The following is a 21,495-nucleotide window of genomic DNA, read 5'->3' as shown; positions in this document are numbered from 1 at the left end:
TTTTTTGGTGTGCCATGGCTGTCTGTCCTTGTTTGGAGATGTTTGGTGTGACATGGCTGTCTGTCCTTGTTTGGAGATGTTTGGGGTAGGGCTGTGAATCTTCACTGGCCTCATGATTCGATTACGATTCAGAGGGCTACGATTCGATTCGATTACGATTATCGATGCATCTCGATGCATCTTCAATCGATGCATCACTTTTCTCCCCAATACATGATTTATTTTTTCTCACTTTCTTTTTTCTCACTGTGTGGCTACTTTTAAAATAAAAGTGCATTTGGAATTGCATTGTATTATGATCCATAATTAAAATAAACAACTGCATGTACTTCCTTTATATTTTATTTGATTTTTTTTTTTTTTTTTTTTTTTATAATCGATTTTTGACATTTGTGAATCGATGCAGAATCGTGCACGTCCGCATCGCGATGCATCTTATAATCGATTATTTTTGACACCTCTAGTTTGGGGTGCCATGGCTGTCTGTCCTTGTTTGGAGATGTTTGGGGTGCCATAGCTGTCTGTCCTTGTTTGAGATGTTTGGGGTGCCATGGCTGTCTGTCCTTGTTTGGAGATGTTTGGTGTGCCATGGCTGTCTGTCCTTGTTTGGATATGTTTGGGGTGCCATGGCTGTCTGTCCTTGTTTGGAGATGTTTGGGGTGACATGGCTGTCTGTCCTTGTTTGGAGATGTTTGGGGTGCCATGGCTGTCTGTCCTTGTTTGGGGATGTTTAGTCAGATTCGACATGTCCAATCTTTGTCTGTGTTTGCCAATGGCACACCAATCAAACATTCTCCAACAACTGCCAACATTCTTGTAGGTCAGTGTGTGTCAGTAGTAGGGCTGGGCGATATGACCAAAATCTCATATCCCGATATAGGTCATTTCATATCCCGATACCGATATATATCACGATATAGCATATTTTCTGTAAATTCAATTTATAGTTTATATAAAATGACCACATGGCCATTTATTTATGTAGCAGTTAGACCAGTTAAAATGTTGTCAAACCTCACAAAGGATACATGCATTCAGAATACAGATAAGCATGGCTATTCTTTACAACTCAAATAATAATAATTAGTTGCAGGGCAGTAGAATGAAACACAAACTGAACCACACCACCAGTTCGATTTTCAAAGATTACATTAGAGCAAAACGGGTAGAATAAAAGTTATTTAGCCTATAGTTCAGTCCAGTTCTCTCAGTTCGTTTATAAAGGAACAAAAATGCTCCACTTCAGGATTTCCATGTTACCAGTTCAGTTCACTCAACAAAAGTACTCCACTCCGGGATTTCACGGTTATCCAACCAACACAACTCTTAAACCCAGGGAAAGCTAAAAGCTAAAGCTAACGATAGACGTTTTGTTTTCGGCCCTCAATGGATTTCCTTGGGATGATGAGAGGATGGGAGGAGATGTTTTGCCAGGTTTAACATTAGGAGGACACACGCAAATATGGATCAAACGTGGACTTAACACAGTGCAAATGCCTGGGTAGGCTAGGCGGACGGAGTGGAGGTAACATCTCCCTGCTCTTTAGCCTACTTGCCTGCTGATTTGTGCCAATTATAATGGGACGCAATGGGCTTGTTGACACAGAGTCTGGTGCGTGTGTGGACTCTGGACGTGAGTAAAAAAGAAAACAGAATGAAGAAAGCACAGCGTCATCCAAATGACGGACAATATTGCCGTAAAGAGTGTGATTTGTAACACAACGATATAAACTATAGAGCATCATATGAGACGAAATACATTTTCTATCGTCCAGACGAAATATATCGTCCAGCCCTAGTCAGTAGGTCAGTGTGTGTGTGTGTGCCAGTATGTGTGTGTGTGTATGTATGTGTGTGTGTGTGTGTGTATGTGTGTGTGTGTGTGTGGGTGTGTCAGTAGGTCAGTGTGTGTGTCAGTAGATCAGTGTGTGTGTTAGTAGGTCAGTGTGTGTGTCGGTAGGTCAGTGTGTGTGTCAGTAGATCAGTGTGTGTGTCAGTAGATCAGTGTGTGTGTCGGTAGGTCAGTGTGTGTGTCGGTAGGTCAGTGTGTGTGTCGGTAGGTCAGTGTGTGTGTCAGTAGATCAGTGTGTGTGTCGGTAGGTCAGTGTGTGTGACGGTAGGTCAGTGTGTGTGTCAGTAGGTCAGTGTGTGTGTCAGTAGGTCAGTGTGTGTGTGTGTGTGTGTGTGTCAGTAGGTCAGTGTGTGTGTCAGTAGATCAGTGTGTGTGTGTGTGTGTGTGTGTGTCAGTAGATCAGAGTGTGTGTCACTAGGTCAGTGTGTGTGTCGGTAGGTCAGTGTGTGTGTGTCAGTAGGTCAGTGTGTGTGTGTGTGTGTGTGTGTGTGTGTGTCAGTAGGTCAGTGTGTGTGTCAGTAGGTCAGTGTGTGTGTGTGTGTGTGTGTGTGTGTGTCAGTAGGTCAGTGTGTGTGTCAGTAGGTCAGTGTGTGTGTCAGTAGGTCAGTGTGTGTGTCAGTAGGTCAGTGTGCTTGTGTCGGTAGTCTCACCGGGCCGGTAGGTGACCAGGCAGTGGCGGCTCTCTGTCTCCACCTGCAGGTCTGTGCAGCCTGCTGCCTCCAGTGGCAGGACGTGTGGTCTGTAGCTCGCCCCGTCCAGCTGCTCCCAGAAGCAGCCGCCCTCCAGAGAGCCGGCCAGCAGCCCGCCGCACGGGAAGGAGGCAGACGCCGCGCGCGGCACGTAGCTCAGAGACACCAACGGACGCCTGCAGGGAGGAAGTGATGTAACATGATGAAAAGAACATGACACAGCAGAGGAAGAGGAAACAGGATGTGATGTAACATGACACAGCAGAGGAAGAGGAAACAGCATGTGATGTAACATGACACAGCAGAGGAAGAGGAAACAGGATGTGATGTAACATGACACAGCAGAGGAAGAGGAAACAGCATGTGATGTAACATGACACAGCAGAGGAAGAGGAAACAGCATGTGATGTAACATGACACAGCAGAGGAAGAGGAAACAGCATGTGATGTAACATGACACAGCAGAGGAAGAGGAAACAGCATGTGATGTAACATGACACAGCAGAGGAAGAGGAAACAGCATGTGATGTAACATGACACAGCAGAGGAAGAGGAAACAGCATGTGATGTAACATGACACAGCAGAGGAAAAGGAAACAGCATGTGATGTAACATGACACAGCAGAGGAAGAGGAAACAGCATGTGATGTAACATGACACAGCAGAGGAAGAGGAAACAGCATGTGATGTAACATGACACAGCAGAGGAAGAGGAAACAGCATGTGATGTAACATGACACAGCAGAGGAAGAGGAAACAGCATGTGATGTAACATGACACAGCAGAGGAAGGGGAAACAGCATGTGATGTAACATGACACAGCAGAGGAAGAGGAAACAGCATGTGATGTAACATGACACAGCAGAAGAAGAGGAAACAGGATGTGATGTAACATGACACAGCAGAGGAAAAGGAAACAGCATGTGATGTAACATGACACAGCAGAGGAAGAGGAAACAGCATGTGATGTAACATGACACAGCAGAGGAAGAGGAAACAGGATGTGATGTAACATGACACAGCAGAGGAAGAGGAAACAGCATGTGATGTAACATGACACAGCAGAAGAAGAGGAAACAGGATGTGATGTAACATGACACAGCAGAGGAAAAGGAAACAGCATGTGATGTAACATGACACAGCAGAGGAAGAGGAAACAGCATGTGATGTAACATGACACAGCAGAGGAAAAGGAAACAGCATGTGATGTAACATGACACAGCAGAGGAAGAGGAAACAGCATGTGATGTAACATGACACAGCAGAAGAAGAGGAAACAGCATGTGAGGTAACATGACACGGAAGAGGAAACAGCATGTGATGTAACATGACACAGCAGAGGAAGAGGAAACAGCATGTGATGTAACATGACACAGCAGAGGAAGAGGAAACAGCATGTGATGTAACATGACACAGCAGAGGAAGAGGAAACAGCATGTGATGTAACATGACACAGCAGAGGAAGAGGATACGGTTGCTGTAACCACAGCGCCACAACAGATGTTGACAGTTTTTCTTCTGAATTTCCCCTTAACTGCTATTGCAGTTCCCCGCATACCTGTTGTGACTTTGTGTTATTTTAGTACAGATTAGGGCTGGGCGATATTACCAAAATCTCATATCCCGATATAGGTCATTTCATATCCCGATACCGATATATATTAGAGCCCGACCGATATATCGGTTCGCCGATATTGGCCGATCACCGATATATCATATCGGCCGATATTTTGGCCGATATTGCCGTTTTTTTTTGTTGTTGTTATAGACAGCATGTTGTATATATTTGATATTTTTTCTTAACTACCGTATTTGTTCTATTGTGTTTTTGTATTTCTAGTTATTTATAATTATTAAATTCCCAGTTAGGTTTACTGTTTCATTGCATTGATGTCATTTTGGACAATAATGTTTATTATTAACACGTTGAGTGCCATAGCCGAGATATCTCGTCTTACATAATCCAACGGTTGAGTGCCATAGACGAGCTATCTCGTCTTACATAAACATTTTTTTTGACGGTGGGACATCAATCAACCCCTTTTACGTCTTCTATATCACTATTGGAGGAAGAGAATGTGTATAATCTATTTTACCGACCACTAAGTGGCGACAGTTCTCTCCCAAGACAGAGAGAAAGCCACAGCCAGCCACAGCCAGAGCCACAGCCAGCCAGCGCGCTGGAGAAAGCCAGTGTAATTTTCAAGGAAGTAGCTGGGCGAAAACTCTTTCGATTTCACACACACACACACACACACACACACACACACACACACGCGCGCGCGCGCGCGCGCGCGCGCACACACACACACTCGAGTACCTTTGCGCATAAATAAGACCAGAATCGCAAAAGCTTATTCAAAGCTTTCAGCCGACACCTCAAGAAACAGTTTTACAGTCCAGACGGCAGCGGAGAATCCTCCCTCCGCAGCACAGACGGAGGGAGGAGTTTGGAGACACACACACTCTCTCTCTCTCTCTCTCTCTCTCTCTAGTCCCGAGAGAGAGAGAGAGGGAGAGAGAGAGAGAGAGAGAGAGAGAGAGAGAGAGAGAGAGCACACAGAGTGGGAGACAGACACGCTGTGGGGGCAAAGAACGGACAGAGATCTCTTCCTCTCAGAGCCGCGGAGCAACGCGCGAACACACACACACACACACACACACACACACACACACACACACACAATACAGTATACAGACTTGCCCAAGGGCACCCATAATCACAGGCAGGTGACTGTTCTGCTGTTTGATTGAATTTCACAAAACTGCGATTATCTCAGCTTCCTGTCTCAGACGCTAAAACCATGCTGTACTCAACGGCTAATATCTACATAACTACTAACTCTGCAAACTAACTCTTTTAGACAGAGAAAGCACACATTCTATTAGTTATTTTTAGATGATTGGTGTTCACGAAGTCTTAACAGAAAAGAATCCTCGGCTCTTGTAAAATGAGCCAGAATCCTCAAAAAAAAACCTGGCACAACTTACCTACAGGATTGAAAAAACGGCTGGCACTCAATGTGTTAAGCTGTAAAATAAAAAAAATAAAAAAAGAATATTGGCCGATATATCGATATCGGAATTTTTTTACTCCCTAATATCGGTATCGGCATCGGCCTCAAAAATCCAGTATCGGTCAGGCCTCGTAATCCAGCCGGTCACGTGAACTCACATTTCATCTCGTTCTGCCAGACCATCTGGCCTCAAGCCCTGGGAGGGTATTTGCACAAATTGCAAATCGTTCTAGCCAATCAGCGACCCGCCACATAATTGACATCGTAACCGGCCAATCAGGAACGCCACTAGCAAAACAATAATGGCTGCCTCGATGCCTCGAGTCTGCTTCGAGGACTAACGTCAACATCTGTCGAATTTAAACAGCCATAAAGTGCAGTTATTGCAGAAATAGACTCAATAACAACAATTAAACAAGTACAGGATTATCGTCGCAACAGCTGAGTTTCTCGGTGGAAAATATGTTTTTGCCGTTCTCCCGAGTGGATTTGGGTTTGACTGGATCCAACACTGATTGGCTGAAGGAGCTGTCTGTCAAGGCAAGTACACCCACCCAACTTCTGCCCACTGCAAACATTGGGTGAAAGCTTAAAGCCAGATGGTCTAATAGAACCAAATGAAATGTGAGTTCACGTGACCGTCTGGTTTACCAGGCTAGGTAAACACACATGTGCGGGGTGGCTGTGACTGCTTTAAAGTACAAACAAGATGGAGCGGTATTTTTCCCCCCCTATACCAAAGTGATAATGGGTTGAGCCAGACCTTTCTCCAGCGCTGGCACAGCGCTAAAACCAAGTGTGGAGAGGTGGCTATGAGACACTACCTGGAGCTTGGTGGCTATGAGACACTACCTGGAGCTTGGTGGCTATGAGAGACTACCTGGAGCTTGGTGGGTCTGAGAGACTACCTGGAGCTTGGTGGCTATGAGACACTACCTGGAGCTTGGTGGCTATGAGAGACTACCTGGAGCTTGGTGGCTATGAGAGACTACCTGGAGCTTGGTGGCTATGAGAGACTACCTGGAGCTTGGTGGCTATGAGAGACTACCTGGAGCTTGGTGGCTATGAGAGACTACCTGGAGCTTGATGGGTCTGAGAGACTACCTGGAGCTTGGTGGCTATGAGACACTACCTGGAGCTTGGTGGGTCTGATACACTACCTGGAGCTTGGTGGCTATGAGAGACTACCTGGAGCTTGGTGGCTATGAGAGACTACCTGGAGCTTGGAGGCTCTGAGAGACTACCTTGAGCTTGGTGGGTCTGAGAGACTACCTGGAGCTTGGTGGCTATGAGACACTACCTGGAGCTTGGTGGCTATGAGAGACTACCTGGAGCTTGATGGCTAAGAGAGACTACCTGGAGCTTGGAGGCTCTGAGAGACTACCTTGAGCTTGGTGGGTCTGAGACACTACCTGGAGCTTGGTGGCTATGAGACACTACCTGGAGCTTGGTGGCTATGAGACACTACCTGGAGCTTGGTGGTTATGAGACACTACCTGGAGCTTGATGGCTAAGAGAGACTACCTGGAGCTTGGTGGCTCTGAGAGACTACCTGGAGCTTGGTGGTTATGAGAGACTACGTGGAGCTTGATGGCTAAGAGAGACTACCTGGAGCTTGGTGGGTCTGAGAGACTACCTGGAGCTTGGTGGCTCTGAGAGACTACCTGGAGCTTGGTGGGTCTGAGAGACTACCTGGAGCTTGGTGGCTAAGAGAGACTACCTGGAGCTTGGTGGCTATGAGACACTACCTGGAGCTTGGTGGCTATGAGAGACTACCTGGAGCTTGGTGGCTATGAGACACTACCTGGAGCTTGGTGGCTATGAGAGACTACCTGGAGCTTGGTGGCTAAGAGAGACTACCTGGAGCTTGGTGGGTCTGAGAGACTACCTGGAGCTTGATGGCTCTGAGAGACTACCTGGAGCTTGATGGCTATGAGAGACTACCTGGAGCTTGGTGGGTCTGAGAGACTACCTGGAGCTTGGTGGCTATGAGAGACTACCTGGAGCTTGATGGCTATGAGAGACTACCTGGAGCTTGATGGCTATGAGAGACTACCTGGAGCTTGATGGCTATGAGAGACTACCTGGAGCTTGGTGGGTCTGAGAGACTACCTGGAGCTTGGTGGTTATGAGAGACTACCTGGAGCTTGATGGCTATGAGAGACTACCTGGAGCTTGGTGGTTATGAGAGACCACCTGGAGCTTGATGGCTATGAGAGACTACCTGGAGCTTGATGGCTATGAGAGACTACCTGGAGCTTGGTGGGTCTGAGAGACTACCTGGAGCTTGGTGGTTATGAGAGACTACCTGGAGCTTGATGGCTATGAGAGACTACCTGGAGCTTGATGGCTATGAGAGACTACCTGGAGCTTGGTGGCTATGAGAGACTACCTGGAGCTTGGTGGCTATGAGAGACTACCTGGAGCTTGGTGGCAGCAGCTCCTGGACGTGTGTGCTGGTGTCTCGTGTGTCGTACAGCAGCACGGAGCCGTTGCTCAGCCCGGCGAACACGTGGTTACTGCTGTCCAGACTCCAACAGCAGCTCCACACCGGAGACGCTGTGCTCCATGTCTGCACCACCGTGTTGGTCAACATGCTGAGAGAGAGAGAGAGAGAGAGAGAGAGAGAGAGAGAGACAAGACGCTTTCACACACAGATCGCGCAATATTGCCATTCAGAAGGCCCGAAACGCCGGCAGCCTCGCCACAGAAATTGCTTTCACACAAGACCAAGCAGCCCAGCGATATTTCCGCCCCGGGGTGCGCTTTCAGCGGACATCCACCCCTTCCGGATTGAAATGAGGTGAGGGGAGGCATTTCCACCCAGCTCCTCCTAGTAGCCCAAATGAATATTTTCCTAGGTTAGTGAAGCCTACGCTATGTTCACACAGGGCACCTACGCCTTGCCTTGCCTCAACCCACGCCTACGCCTACATACCTTGAGCTGCGCGTGAACCTATCACACGCTTTTGCGATCACACTGCACGCCTATTCCACGCTGAACCTGAGCCGAGTCACAAGCACCTCTCGTCTCTCCCGAGTTTCTTTTTTTTTTCACGTGTGGTCCCGAATTGATCATGGGTAAATGGGTAGTAATGGGTAGGTAAAATAAATCGGACATATTTAATGTGCTATTGATGCTGGATATGTATAACCAGGTCTCCTTCTTGGGTGACTGCTGTCATAGAGAACTGGATGCTGTTGTACTAAGTGAATTAACTTTTCATTGTCCATCTTGCTTCTTCGGTCGCTATTCTCTCTCCTGAAGATCTGTTTAACGACGGGGAGAAAGCCCCACGTGATAGCCACCCGTCAATCACTCTCTCTCTCTCTCTCTCTCTCTCTGCTCAACACTGTTGTAGTAACACCATTTTATTTTGAAATTCAGTTGACTGCCATTTCCCATGGATATTGTCGCGTTTTTCCTTCATGGCTTGACAGAAAAAGTCTGCCTTCACGCGCCTAGTCGGCTTGAAAATAAACGATAAAATCGGCGCAGCTCAGGCGAGGCTTGGGTACACGCAAGGTTCACATTGAGGCGCCCTGTGTACACAGCCTCATTGACTAAAAACGACGCCTATTTAAAAGCGTGGGTAAAGGCAAGGCTTAGGCAAGGCTTGGATGCCCTGTGTGAACGTAGCCCTAGGCTACTGTATGATGAACAAATTCATTCAAAAACCAAACATGGCCGATGTACGCCAGCAGCTCTCAACCTGCAGCTGGTCGCTAAGAACAAAGGATAAAACAGGAGTCTGATCAGAGCTCACCTTAATATACCCACAACACAGAAAGTGTTGTCCACATGCAGCATGGTAACAAGGCTTTCAATATTCATCTGATCCACTTTATGGATCACAGAGGCACCATCATGTATTAGGTACAAGGCTAATTCTTATCTTTTGGTTCCAGTTTTTTGTAAAGCAAATTATTCCCATGAAGTAGCCTAATTAGCATCTGTTCTGAAAGCGCACAATCGGCACATAAAAGCAGAAATCGGAATTCTCCGATCTCATATTTAGGCTGAAAATCATCCAATTCCGATGGCAGGCCGATCGATTGGAGGATCCCTATAGAATACCTTTGCAAGATGACAGTAGATTGTGAAACACAGATGGCTCGTGTAGGAGTTCATAGTTATAGTTTTAGTAGGGATTCTAACAGACATATTGTATTGATAAATGAGGCCCAGAGAGTCCACTTATTACATTTTCTTTCTTTCACATTTCTGTTTATTGAAGTTTTCAGGGCATAGATGATACAGCACATCAGTATTTCAATTTCACTGCCTGTTATAGGACTGGAAAGACAAGATAAAAAAAAAGGTGAAGATATGTGTATACGGTCGTAGGAAAACAGGTTCACTGGAAAAGAAGAGGAAAAACAAATAGCTATACCATACCCTCCCTAACAGCAACAGTACAAAAGTAATCTTCTCACCCTGAGATACTTCCTTTTCACTTATTACATTTTCCATTCTCATCAGTTCTGTGACTCTTATCTGGAACCAGTCATGTGTGCTATTTTAACCGATAAATGACTAAAACTAATTTACAATCAATTCATTTTCTGTCAATCGACTACCGGTAACTTGGAACTGTGTGTGTGTGTGTGTGTGGTGTGTGTGTGTGTGTGTACCTGGTGAGTTTGACAGTATTGTCCAGAGCAGCAGAAAGCAGCAGGCTGTCGTTCTGTCTGTTTAAGGACAGACCTCGGATCTGTTTACTGTGGATGGGAATGTACTGATACGCCTTCATATTCACCAGGCTCACCTTTTTCACCCCACAGCCTGAGAGAGAGAGAGAGAGAGTGGGAGAGAGAGGGAGAGAGAGAGAGAGATACAGAGAGAGACAGAGAGAGAGAGAGAGCGACATTGAGACAGAGAGAGAGAAAGCGAGGGGAGAGAGAGAGAAAGAGAAAGAGTGGGGAGAGAGAGAGAGAGAGAGAGAGGGAGAGAGTGAGAGAGACAGAGAGAGAGAGAGAGAGAGAGAGAGAGAGGGAGAGAGTGAGAGACAGAGAGAGAGTGAGAGTGAGAGAGGGAGAGAGAAAGCAAGTGAGCGATGGAGAAAAAGAAAAGAGTACATGGAGCAAGTAGGTGCTGAGCGAAGGGAGGTCGTCTGCTAAATGTCTCCATCTGCTGGATGCTGTTTATCATGGTGCGCTGAGATTTATTACTGGCTGTAAAGCCCTTACACATCACTGCTAGCTGTATTCTCTAGTCAACTGGTCATCCCTCTCCATGCGCAGAACCGTGCACTGGTATACTTTCATTTATAAATCCATCCTCGGTCTGCTTCCCACTTACTTATCTGTCTATCTACTCCGCAAACAGTCCAACTACAGCTTACGCATTCAGAACTTCATCACCTATTCCATCCCCTCAGTTCATACTGAGCGTGGAAAAAAGGTGTTCTCTTACTCTGCCCCCTCCACCTGGAACACACTACAACAGAGTCTGAAGCTGTCCAGTCTGATCCCCCTCCACCTGGAACACACTACAGCAGAGTCTGAAGCTGTCCAGTCTGATCCCCCTCCACCTGGAACACGCTACAGCAGAGTCTGAAGCTGTCCAGTCTGATCCCCCTCCACCTGGAACACGCTACAGCAGAGTCTGAAGCTGTCCAGTCTGATCCTCCTCCACCTGGAACACGCTACAGCAGAGTCTGAAGCTGTCCAGTCTGATCCCCCTCCACCTGGAACACACTACAGCAGAGTCTGAAGCTGTCCAGTCTGATCCCCCTCCACCTGGAACACACTACAGCAGAGTCTGAAGCTGTCCAGTCTGATCCTCCCACCTGGAACACACTACAGCAGAGTCTGAAGCTGTCCAGTCTGATCCTCCCACCTGGAACACACTACAGCAGAGTCTGAAGCTGTCCAGTCTGATCCCCCTCCACCTGGAACACACTACAGCAGAGTCTGAAGCTGTCCAGTCTGATCCCCCTCCACCTGGAACACACTACAGCAGAGTCTGAAGCTGTCCAGTCTGATCCCCCTCCACCTGGAACACGCTACAGCAGAGTCTGAAGCTGTCCAGTCTGATCCCCCTCCACCTGGAACACACTACAGCAGAGTCTGAAGCTGTCCAGTCTGATCCCCCTCCACCTGGAACACACTACAGCAGAGTCTGAAGCTGTCCAGTCTGATCCCCCTCCACCTGGAACACACTACAGCAGAGTCTGAAGCTGTCCAGTCTGATCCCCCTCCACCTGGAACACACTACAGCAGAGTCTGAAGCTGTCCAGTCTGATCCTCCTCCACCTGGAACACACTACAGCAGAGTCTGAAGCTGTCCAGTCTGATCCCCCTCCACCTGGAACACGCTACAGCAGAGTCTAAAGCTGTCCAGTCTGATCCCCCTCCACCTGGAACACACTACAGCAGAGTCTGAAGCTGTCCAGTCTGATCCCCCTCCACCTGGAACACGCTACAGCAGAGTCTGAAGCTGTCCAGTCTGATCCTCCTCCACCTGGAACACGCTACAGCAGAGTCTGAAGCTGTCCAGTCTGATCCCCCTCCACCTGGAACACGCTACAGCAGAGTCTGAAGCTGTCCAGTCTGATCCTCCCACCTGGAACACGCTACAGCAGAGTCTGAAGCTGTCCAGTCTGATCCCCTCCACCTGGAACACGCTACAGCAGAGTCTGAAGCTGTCCAGTCTGATCCTCCTCCACCTGGAACACGCTACAGCAGAGTCTGAAGCTGTCCAGTCTGATCCCCTCCACCTGGAACACGCTACAGCAGAGTCTGAAGCTGTCCAGTCTGATCCCCTCCACCTGGAACACACTACAGCAGAGTCTGAAGCTGTCCAGTCTGATCCCCCTCCACCTGGAACACACTACAGCAGAGTCTGAAGCTGTCCAGTCTGATCCCCCTCCACCTGGAACACGCTACAGCAGAGTCTGAAGCTGTCCAGTCTGATCCCCCTCCACCTGGAACACGCTACAGCAGAGTCTGAAGCTGTCCAGTCTGATCCCCCTCCACCTGGAACACACTACAGCAGAGTCTGAAGCTGTCCAGTCTGATCCCCCTCCACCTGGAACACACTACAGCAGAGTCTGAAGCTGTCCAGTCTGATCCCCCTCCACCTGGAACACGCTACAGCAGAGTCTGAAGCTGTCCAGTCTGATCCCCCTCCACCTGGAACACACTACAGCAGAGTCTGAAGCTGTCCAGTCTGATCCCCCTCCACCTGGAACACGCTACAGCAGAGTCTGAAGCTGTCCAGTCTGATCCTCCTCCACCTGGAACACACTACAGCAGAGTCTGAAGCTGTCCAGTCTGATCCTCCTCCACCTGGAACACACTACAGCAGAGTCTGAAGCTGTCCAGTCTGATCCTCCTCCACCTGGAACACGCTACAGCAGAGTCTGAAGCTGTCCAGTCTGATCCCCCTCCACCTGGAACATGCTACAGCAGAGTCTGAAGCTGTCCAGTCTGATCCTCCTCCACCTGGAACACGCTACAGCAGAGTCTGAAGCTGTCCAGTCTGATCCCCCTCCACCTGGAACACGCTACAGCAGAGTCTGAAGCTGTCCAGTCTGATCCCCCTCCACCTGGAACATGCTACAGCAGAGTCTGAAGCTGTCCAGTCTGATCCCCCTCCACCTGGAACACGCTACAGCAGAGTCTGAAGCTGTCCAGTCTGATCCTCCCACCTGGAACACGCTACAGCAGAGTCTGAAGCTGTCCAGTTTGATCCCCCTCCACCTGGAACACGCTACAGCAGAGTCTGAAGCTGTCCAGTCTGATCCCCCTCCACCTGGAACACACTACAGCAGAGTCTGAAGCTGTCCAGTCTGATCCCCTGGCAAGTTTTAAATGATTGTTGAGTAATTTGGAGAGAGCTTCCTTGATCTGCTCCTGCTGTCTAGGTTAAATTTATTCTTATTATGGTTTGACGGTTGATTGTACTGTTGCTGTCTTTACATGTGTAACTGTTGTATGAGCTGCTGTATGAACAGGTCACACTTGTAAATGAGACTTTGGTCTCAATGTGATTTTACCTGTTTAAATAAAGACTCAATAAAAAGGTCATGAGTATCCTGAGTATGAGGCTTCTTCTGGTTTTGATGTAGTCTGATATTCACACTGCATCATCAATTCATAAACTAATTTCCTCTTCGTCTGAGATTTCGCTCACTTCAGAGCATTTCTATGAGGGGGCGGGGCTTCGGTCTTCCCTAACCAATCACTGGAGACCAAGGTGTCCACGGCAACCTAAGCTCGCGTCACCAGGCTCTACCCCGAGGCAGCCGGCCAGCACGGCAGGGCAGCCGCAGCAGTCTTGCTAGTCACAAGCACAAGCTAACGTAGCTAGCTAATGCTAGCCAGCTTCTCCACATTAAGCAGCCAAAGTGGGCCGTCTTTGTACTTTTCGTTTTAACGAATGCCTTATCGTACACTGCAGTAACTAATAAGACTTATCGTACACTGCAGTAACTAATAAGATGGTCGTTAAAACGAAAAGTACAAAGTCTGCTGCTTTGGCTGCTCAACATAGAGACACTGCATGAAATAGGCCACACCCATCACAGGGGAAAGCGCTCCGTTCATTTCCATACACCAGCATCATTTTCCTTGAATTAAACATAGCTAAAAGCTGTTGTGTGGTGGGGCTGCGCAGACAACAAATGTCAAAAAATCACCAGTTAAAGTTTTTTTGTACTCCTGAGCAAAACAAGGAAGCCATTGAGAATTGGCGGGAAGAAAAATGTGGATCTAGCTGTCAAGGAAGTTGGAGTGTTCAACGTCCGTATATATGATTGTGGGGGGGGGGGGGGGGGGGGGGGGGTGTTTTGGGCGTGGTTTCTGAATGATGACGCGCTCCACAGTCTCTCTATGCCGGCTCACTGTGTTAAAGCATTTTCTGCGTAACAAGGAAACCCCAACTCAGTTGCGGACCTTCCTAGTGCCGATATTGTGGGTTCTCTGTGTAAAAGTGACTCGTGTAAACGCACTCATAGACAGGTCCTAGAGAGAGCAGCTGAGGTCTCACAGGTCCTAGAGAGAGCATCTGAGGTCTCACAGGTCATAGAGAGAGCAGCTGAGGTCTCACAGGTCCTAGAGAGAGCAGCTGAGGTCTCACAGGTCCTAGAGAGAGCAGCTGAGGTCACACAGGTCCTAGAGAGAGCAGCTGAGGTCTCACAGGTCATAGAGAGCATCTGAGGTCACACAGGTCCTAGAGAGAGCATCTGAGGTCTCACAGGTCATAGAGAGAGCAGCTGAGGTCTTACAGGTCATAGAGAGAGCAGCTGAGGTCTCACAGGTCATAGAGAGAGCAGCTGAGGTCACACAGGTCCTAGAGAGAGCAGCTGAGGTCTCACAGGTCCTAGAGAGAGCAGCTGAGGTCTCACAGGTCATAGAGAGAGCAGCTGAGGTCTCACAGGTCATAGAGAGAGAGCAGCTGAGGTCTCACAGGTCATAGAGAGAGCAGCTGAGGTCACACAGGTCCTAGAGAGAGCAGCTGAGGTCTCACAGGTCCTAGAGAGAGCAGCTGAGGTCTCACAGGTCATAGAGAGAGCAGCTGAGGTCTCACAGGTCATAGAGAGAGAGCAGCTGAGGTATCACAGGTCAGAGAGAGAGCAGCTGAGGTCACACAGGTCATAGAGAGCAGCTGAGGTCTCACAGGTCATAGAGAGAGCAGCTGAGGTCACACAGGTCATAGAGAGCAGCTGAGGTCTCACAGGTCATAGAGAGAGCAGCTGAGGTCTCACAGGTCATAGAGAGAGCAGCTGAGGTATCACAGGTCATAGAGAGAGCAGCTGAGGTCTCACAGGTCATAGAGAGAGCAGCTGAGGTCTCACAGGTCATAGAGAGAGCAGCTGAGGTCTCACAGGTCATAGAGAGAGCAGCTGAGGTCTCACAGGTCATAGAGAGAGAGCAGCTGAGGTATCACAGGTCATAGAGAGAGCAGCTGAGGTCTCACAGGTCATATAGAGAGCATCTGAGGTCTCACAGGTCATAGAGAGAGCAGCTGAGGTATCACAGGTCATAGAGAGAGCAGCTGAGGTATCACAGGTCATAGAGAGAGCAGCTGAGGTCTCACAGGTCATAGAGAGAGCAGCTGAGGTATCACAGGTCATAGAGAGAGCAGCTGAGGTCTCACAGGTCATAGAGAGAGCAGCTGAGGTATCACAGGTCATAGAGAGAGAGCAGCTGAGGTCTCACAGGTCATAGAGAGAGCAGCTGAGGTCTCACAGGTCATAGAGAGAGAGCAGCTGAGGTATCACAGGTCATAGAGAGAGCAGCTGAGGTCACACAGGTCAGAGAGAGAGCAGCTGAGGTCACACAGGTCAGAGAGAGAGCATCTGAGGTCTCACCGGGCAACAGTGTGGCGTGAGCAGAGGGCTGTGAGACCAGCAGGCAGCTCAGAGCCTCACAGTAGGACAGCACCCTGCAGCCTCCTGACTGGCTCACCAGCACCGCCTTGGAGAAGCCGTACTGTCCGGCCCGGACGTCTGGCCGCTGGGACGAGCCCGGGAGAGCGGAGACGAGAGAGGAGGAGGAGGGGGCGGAGCTATCCCACGTCTGGGACATCAGAGACTTCAGCTCCTAAACACAGGAAGAGAACGGACCAATCAAAGAGCTTCATCCAAAACAGTCCATACCTGAAGCTGATCATTCAATAACCCTAAAATGATAGCACAGTATTAATTCACCACCTTGATTAAACGTACTGAGTGATGAATTTACACCATTAATCAGCCTTGTGGCACACCCATTTATGGTGTGGCATAAGCCTGTTTTGTTTGCAGCAGTTGGCGCATGCACTGTAGAGCTGCCGAAAATAATCGATTCAGAGATGCATCGCGATGCGGACGTGCACGATTCTGCATCGATTAACAAATATCAAAAATCGATTATAAAAAATATATATATATATATATATATAATCAAATAAAATAGAATGTAAGTACATGCAGTTGTTTATTTTAATTATGGATCATAATACAATGCAATTCCAAATGCACTTTTATTTTAAAAGTAGCCTCACAGTGAGAAAAAATAAATCATGTATTGCGGAAAAAGTGATGCATCGATTTAAGATGCATCGCGATGCATCGTGATGCATCGTTTAATCGAATCAAATCGAATCGTAGACTTGTATAATCGAATCGTATCGAATCGTGAGATCAGTGAAGATGTACAGCTCTAATGCACTGTAAGTGCTGCTAGTTAATCTGATAGCTACAGCTAACTAGATGCTAGCCATTAGCTACAGCTAACTAGATGCTAGCCATTAGCTACAGATCGCTAGCTGCTAACGAGAGATCGCTAGTGGTTACCACCGCTGTTTGCAAAGGTGTGCAACAGGCTTTGACGTATGTTGTCTGTTGTCTCGTGGCCGTGTCAGAGGTGTTACCCAATCAGGAGCCACGTGCATCTGAACCTCGCCGTTTAAAGAGGCACAGTGAATTCAACTGATGGCTGCAATGCTTGTGTCATACAACTGTTGCTGTGTGTTGGCGGCGCTGAACTCAACCCTGATCCTGCTGACGCTAAATCATGCAGAGAGGAGGGAGGGGTTAGGTCAGATTCACACAGGATCACACATTGCTCCGCTACACCAAGGAACGCCTTGACGGAATTTCATCTAATTTGCCTCAAACGTCCACTTGGACTCGGGTATGAACTGATTATATTTTGGCAAAGAAAAGGTCAAGGTCACTGTGACATCATGAACGCCATTTTCAAGCTCGGTAACGTCATATCTCAGTAACACCTTGATGGAATTTCTTCACATTTGGCTCAAACGTCAAAGTCTGGACAGACATGGATGTCGACGGCTCACTTGTTGGCGGAGGCATATATCCGCGGTGCGCCGTCGTTCTAGTTTTTTTTTGATAAACTCTATTAATCTTCTTGTAATCATGTTGTAGTGAAGTGGTACACTGTCATCACGAGGTCGCACCTGTAGCTGCTGTCGTAGCTTCCCACACTCGCTGGTCACCACCTGCAGCTCCAGCCTGCACCTGGCCGACTCCAGTTCAGCCTTCCTCCTCAGACTCTGCTCCAGCTCCAGAGACCTGTGCAAGCACACACACACATATGCACGCACACACACACGGACACACACACGCACACACACACACACACACACACACACACACAGTCAAAATTCAACTTACTAAGAAAACAACCAAGGTTTCACCACAGTGTCTTAAGTCAGCTTATTTTATGACCAAAGCATTTATCAGTAATTCAGTTAAGATGGGGGAAAATATGAATGTGTTGCATCGCATGTTGATTTAAGTGCTGCTACTAAATGTTTTGCTGGTGCTCCTAAAATTTTCAGTAGGGAGAACCAGAGCAACCAGTTTAAAAAGTGAGTCTGGAGCCCTGAGGTGCTACAATAAACTGATGTTGACCAGTGTTAATTTCGTTGACGAAAACTACCTATTTTCACTGATGAAAACTAGACGTTAACCATATAAAAAAAGTTGTGATGACAAAACTGAGGAAATCTATTGACATTTCCGTCGACAAATAGTAATTAGACTCAAATGTTAGGGAGGGACCAATCTGGGAACCCCTCGGTAAAAAAATGTTTTCTTTTTTTTCTCTAACCTCTGGGGGCAGGCTCGTTTCATGTCTGAATAAACGGAACTCAAGGGGCTTCGTCGGCAGCGGAAGAAAATCCCTTTCAGCTCCCTGCAAGCTCTGCCATTGGCTCCAACCGACCGGCTCTGACCATATATGGATTTCCTTCCCCCTCCCTGCGTGTCGCTCTCAAATCCCTCGGTCGCTACGAAACAACAACATCGCTAGCCCGTTGCTAGTAGCAAGTAGCAACTTGCTACACTCTGAAAGGTTTGACTACACACTCGGTCACGTCCACTCCATTTTGATTGGATAAAGTCGAAAGTCTGTCTCGAGAGATTAGGGACAAATTGGGAAGTAGAGAAGAAGTTGAACAGTTAAATCTGTGTCTGTATTGGATGTTCAAACCTTAATACCTTTCCATAATAACAGATTACCGTAATAGTTCTCATGAGTTTGGAAATTCTAAAGATAGAATAGTTGCGGTTTTCTTTGACTAAGATGAGAATAAAATATTCAGACTTTTAGTCGACTAAAACTTGGCTAAATAAAAACAGGATGAGGGTGACTGAATATGATAAAAACTAACAAGCCCAGGGCTCGACGTTAACTTTTAAAAGTGGTTGCCGGAGGGGCAACCTGGCAAGAGCTTTTGGTTGCCCGAATAAAAATATGGTTGCCCAATTTTAGCCGCCTTATATTTTGAGTAATTAAGATACTATGCAGTCATAAGCCGGCTTAATAATGACGATGTGACAGAAAAGTAAGTATAATAGTCTATAGTATAGTATAATAGGCCTATTCAGTGTGCGCACCGGGTGTAGTAGTAGTAATAATGATAATAATAATAATAATAAATTTGTGTAATTTCGTTTTCTAAACAAATCTTATTTTTTGTTTTTATAATGCATTTGCACTGAAAGGATTTGTTTAACTAATATTTGTGAACTTTAATTTTCATATATTTTTTTTAACAGTTATTGTTCATATTGTGCTTAATTTATTAATTAAAAGCGTTATTGATAATGAAGTAGCTGGAATCAGTATCTGCCGATCACCGATATAACCGATCACCGCGTCGATTGAAGCCTTCTTTTTATAATGTTGCATTATTATTATTATTATTATTATTTTATTATTACACTCTCTCTTAAAGACCATTTCAATATTAATCTGAATTGAAGGAGCAACCATTCAGACAGAGGACACAACCTATGTAGGGATGCTTTTAGGACCCTGGGGAGTCGTAGAAGCCGGACAGCATCTCCAGCTGTGTTGACTAGTAATTATCCTCTCTCTCTCTCTCTCTCTCTCTCTCTCTCTCTCTCTCTCTCTCTCTCTCTCTCTCTCTCTCTCTCTCTCTCTCTCTCTCTCTCTCTCTCTCTCTCTCTCTCTCTCTCTCTCTCTCTCTCTCTCTCTCTCTCTCTCTCTCTCGCTCATTGAGGCAGCTGCCTGCTGCACAGTCCGTGGAGTTTACAACTCGGACTCTTCTTGGACACAGTTCTTATTTCGGGAATTTCAGAATGAGCTGGGCCTCAGCCCTCATGCACACTGCAACTTCAAGATCCATGGCACAACGAGAGAGGGAGAGAGACTGAGCAGGTGTGTGTGTCGGGAGCCGGGAGGGAGGGAGAAAGAGTGAAGTCTGTGAAAGCGGCTACGTAGTCTTCTGTCTCTCCCTCCCTCTCCCTCCCTCCTTCACTCTGTCTCTCCCTCCCTCCCGGCTCCCTCATACACACACCTGCTTCGTTCAAAGTGAAGTCTGTCTCTCCAGAGACAGAGAGGAGTTTAGTCATTTTAGGTGCGCACAGTTAATTGTCTGGAATGTATAGTTAATTGTCTGGAATGCATCTGATCGGCCTGCTTTGATCGGCTATTTTGAGAACGTGATCAAAGCCGATAGAGGCCAAATCGATTGCGGAGCATCTCTAAATAAAATGTCACATGTCACTCACAACAAGTATTAAAACGTATTTATTTGGTGTATATTTTGCTGTTTGCTGCTGTACATACTTTTTTGCATGTTAAATCGTGGTTGCCCCTGGGGCAACCAAAGGCCAAGAAATGGTTGCCCTATTTTTTTTTTGGTTGCCCGGGGCAACCGGGCAGCCGTTAATGTCGAGCCCTGAAGCCACAGGACTAAGACTAAAAAAAAAAAAATAGCCAACAAAAATGAACACTATTGACATGACAGTAAACAGTAGGGCTGTGGCGATTCACTTATCTCCCGATTCGATACTATCATGATACTTGGGTGCCGATTCGATATATATTGCGATTCTTAAGTATTGCGATTCTACGATTATTGCGATTCGATATTACGATTTATTGCGATTTTTGTTTCTTTTTTTCTTTTCTTTTTTCAGTTTGTTTGCTTTTTTACACTAGATTAGAACATGGGAAAAGTTGAATCATACACTAGAGACTGTATATTATATCATGAGTAGGGCTGGGCGATATAGTTAAAAATAGGGGCGGACTGGGATCATAATTCAGGCCGGGCATTAGATACCAAGCAGGCCAGGCTGATATGGGCCGACGCGCGTGAAATTTGTCTGTTTGAAGCCCAATTTGGGCCAAGTCCAATTTTAAAATGAGATGCACCCACTTTAACCCTGAAGTGTAATTATTACTTCAGACTAACTAATAAAGTAATAAAACCACTAGTAAACCAGTAGGCGGCGCCTGGCCTGCTGTTCAGTGAGTGGCCTGACTGCGGGCACCCAAAAAAAAAAAAAAAAAAAAAATTGCGATTATCGATTCTGGAATAAAAGATCGATTCAAAAAATCTTGACATTAAAAATCGCGATACTTAAGTGAATCGATTTTTTCCCCCACCCCTAGTAAACAGCAGACTCACTTCTTCATGCTCTCCTGCTCAGAGTTGTCCAGCGCCCGCAGCTTGGGCGCGTACAGCAGGACCAAGTCAGAGCGCTTCGCCTTCTTGTTGCACTGCAAAACCACAGGAAGTGAGACCCATCATCAATCATTTCAATTAAGAAGTCAATTGATCAGGCTTATCAATTAAACAATCAAACTGAGCAATGTGCGGTCTCTCGTCTAATGGCTCATACACACTAACCCGGCGGTATAGTCTTTGTGTCGTGGTGGTTTTCACACTATGAGCTGAGACAGGAGATCACACATTACAAGATATTTCACCTTTCTAAACACACGCTCGCACAACATACCAGTCATTCTACGCAATTGGTTCAAAGTCAGATTTATTAAAGTCGAGCAGAAATTAAAAATTATGTTTTTTCTATTTTAGATCACATCCCTGGTTATTCAGTGCACCAATTTAATGTATGCATGCACAAAAAAACAACAACACAAAAATCTAATTTCTTTCGTTTTTTACATCAAAAGTTCATTTTTCAAGATTTCATTCATTATG

At 46.9% G+C, this 21,495-nt stretch overlaps 1 protein-coding gene across 1 annotated transcript in view; it reads right to left on the bottom strand.

The window, feature by feature from the left end:
- Positions 1-21,495, bottom strand: part of rfwd3 (ring finger and WD repeat domain 3) — a 46,384-nt gene that overhangs the window by 6,517 nt on the left and 18,372 nt on the right. The window contains exons 7-12 of the mRNA XM_083663283.1: positions 20,959-21,050; positions 17,470-17,584; positions 15,878-16,109; positions 10,194-10,344; positions 7,979-8,155; positions 2,503-2,717 (exon numbers count right to left, since the gene is read on the bottom strand). Of these exons, the coding sequence (XP_083519409.1) occupies positions 2,503-2,717; positions 7,979-8,155; positions 10,194-10,344; positions 15,878-16,109; positions 17,470-17,584; positions 20,959-21,050 (982 nt within the window). The remainder of the gene's footprint in view (positions 1-2,502; positions 2,718-7,978; positions 8,156-10,193; positions 10,345-15,877; positions 16,110-17,469; positions 17,585-20,958; positions 21,051-21,495) is intronic.

The sequence above is a fragment of the Poromitra crassiceps genome (assembly GCF_964638095.1).
Source record: "Poromitra crassiceps genome assembly, chromosome: 30".
Lineage (NCBI taxonomy): Eukaryota > Metazoa > Chordata > Actinopteri > Beryciformes > Melamphaidae > Poromitra > Poromitra crassiceps.
This window is presented reverse-complemented; position numbering and strand designations above follow the sequence as displayed.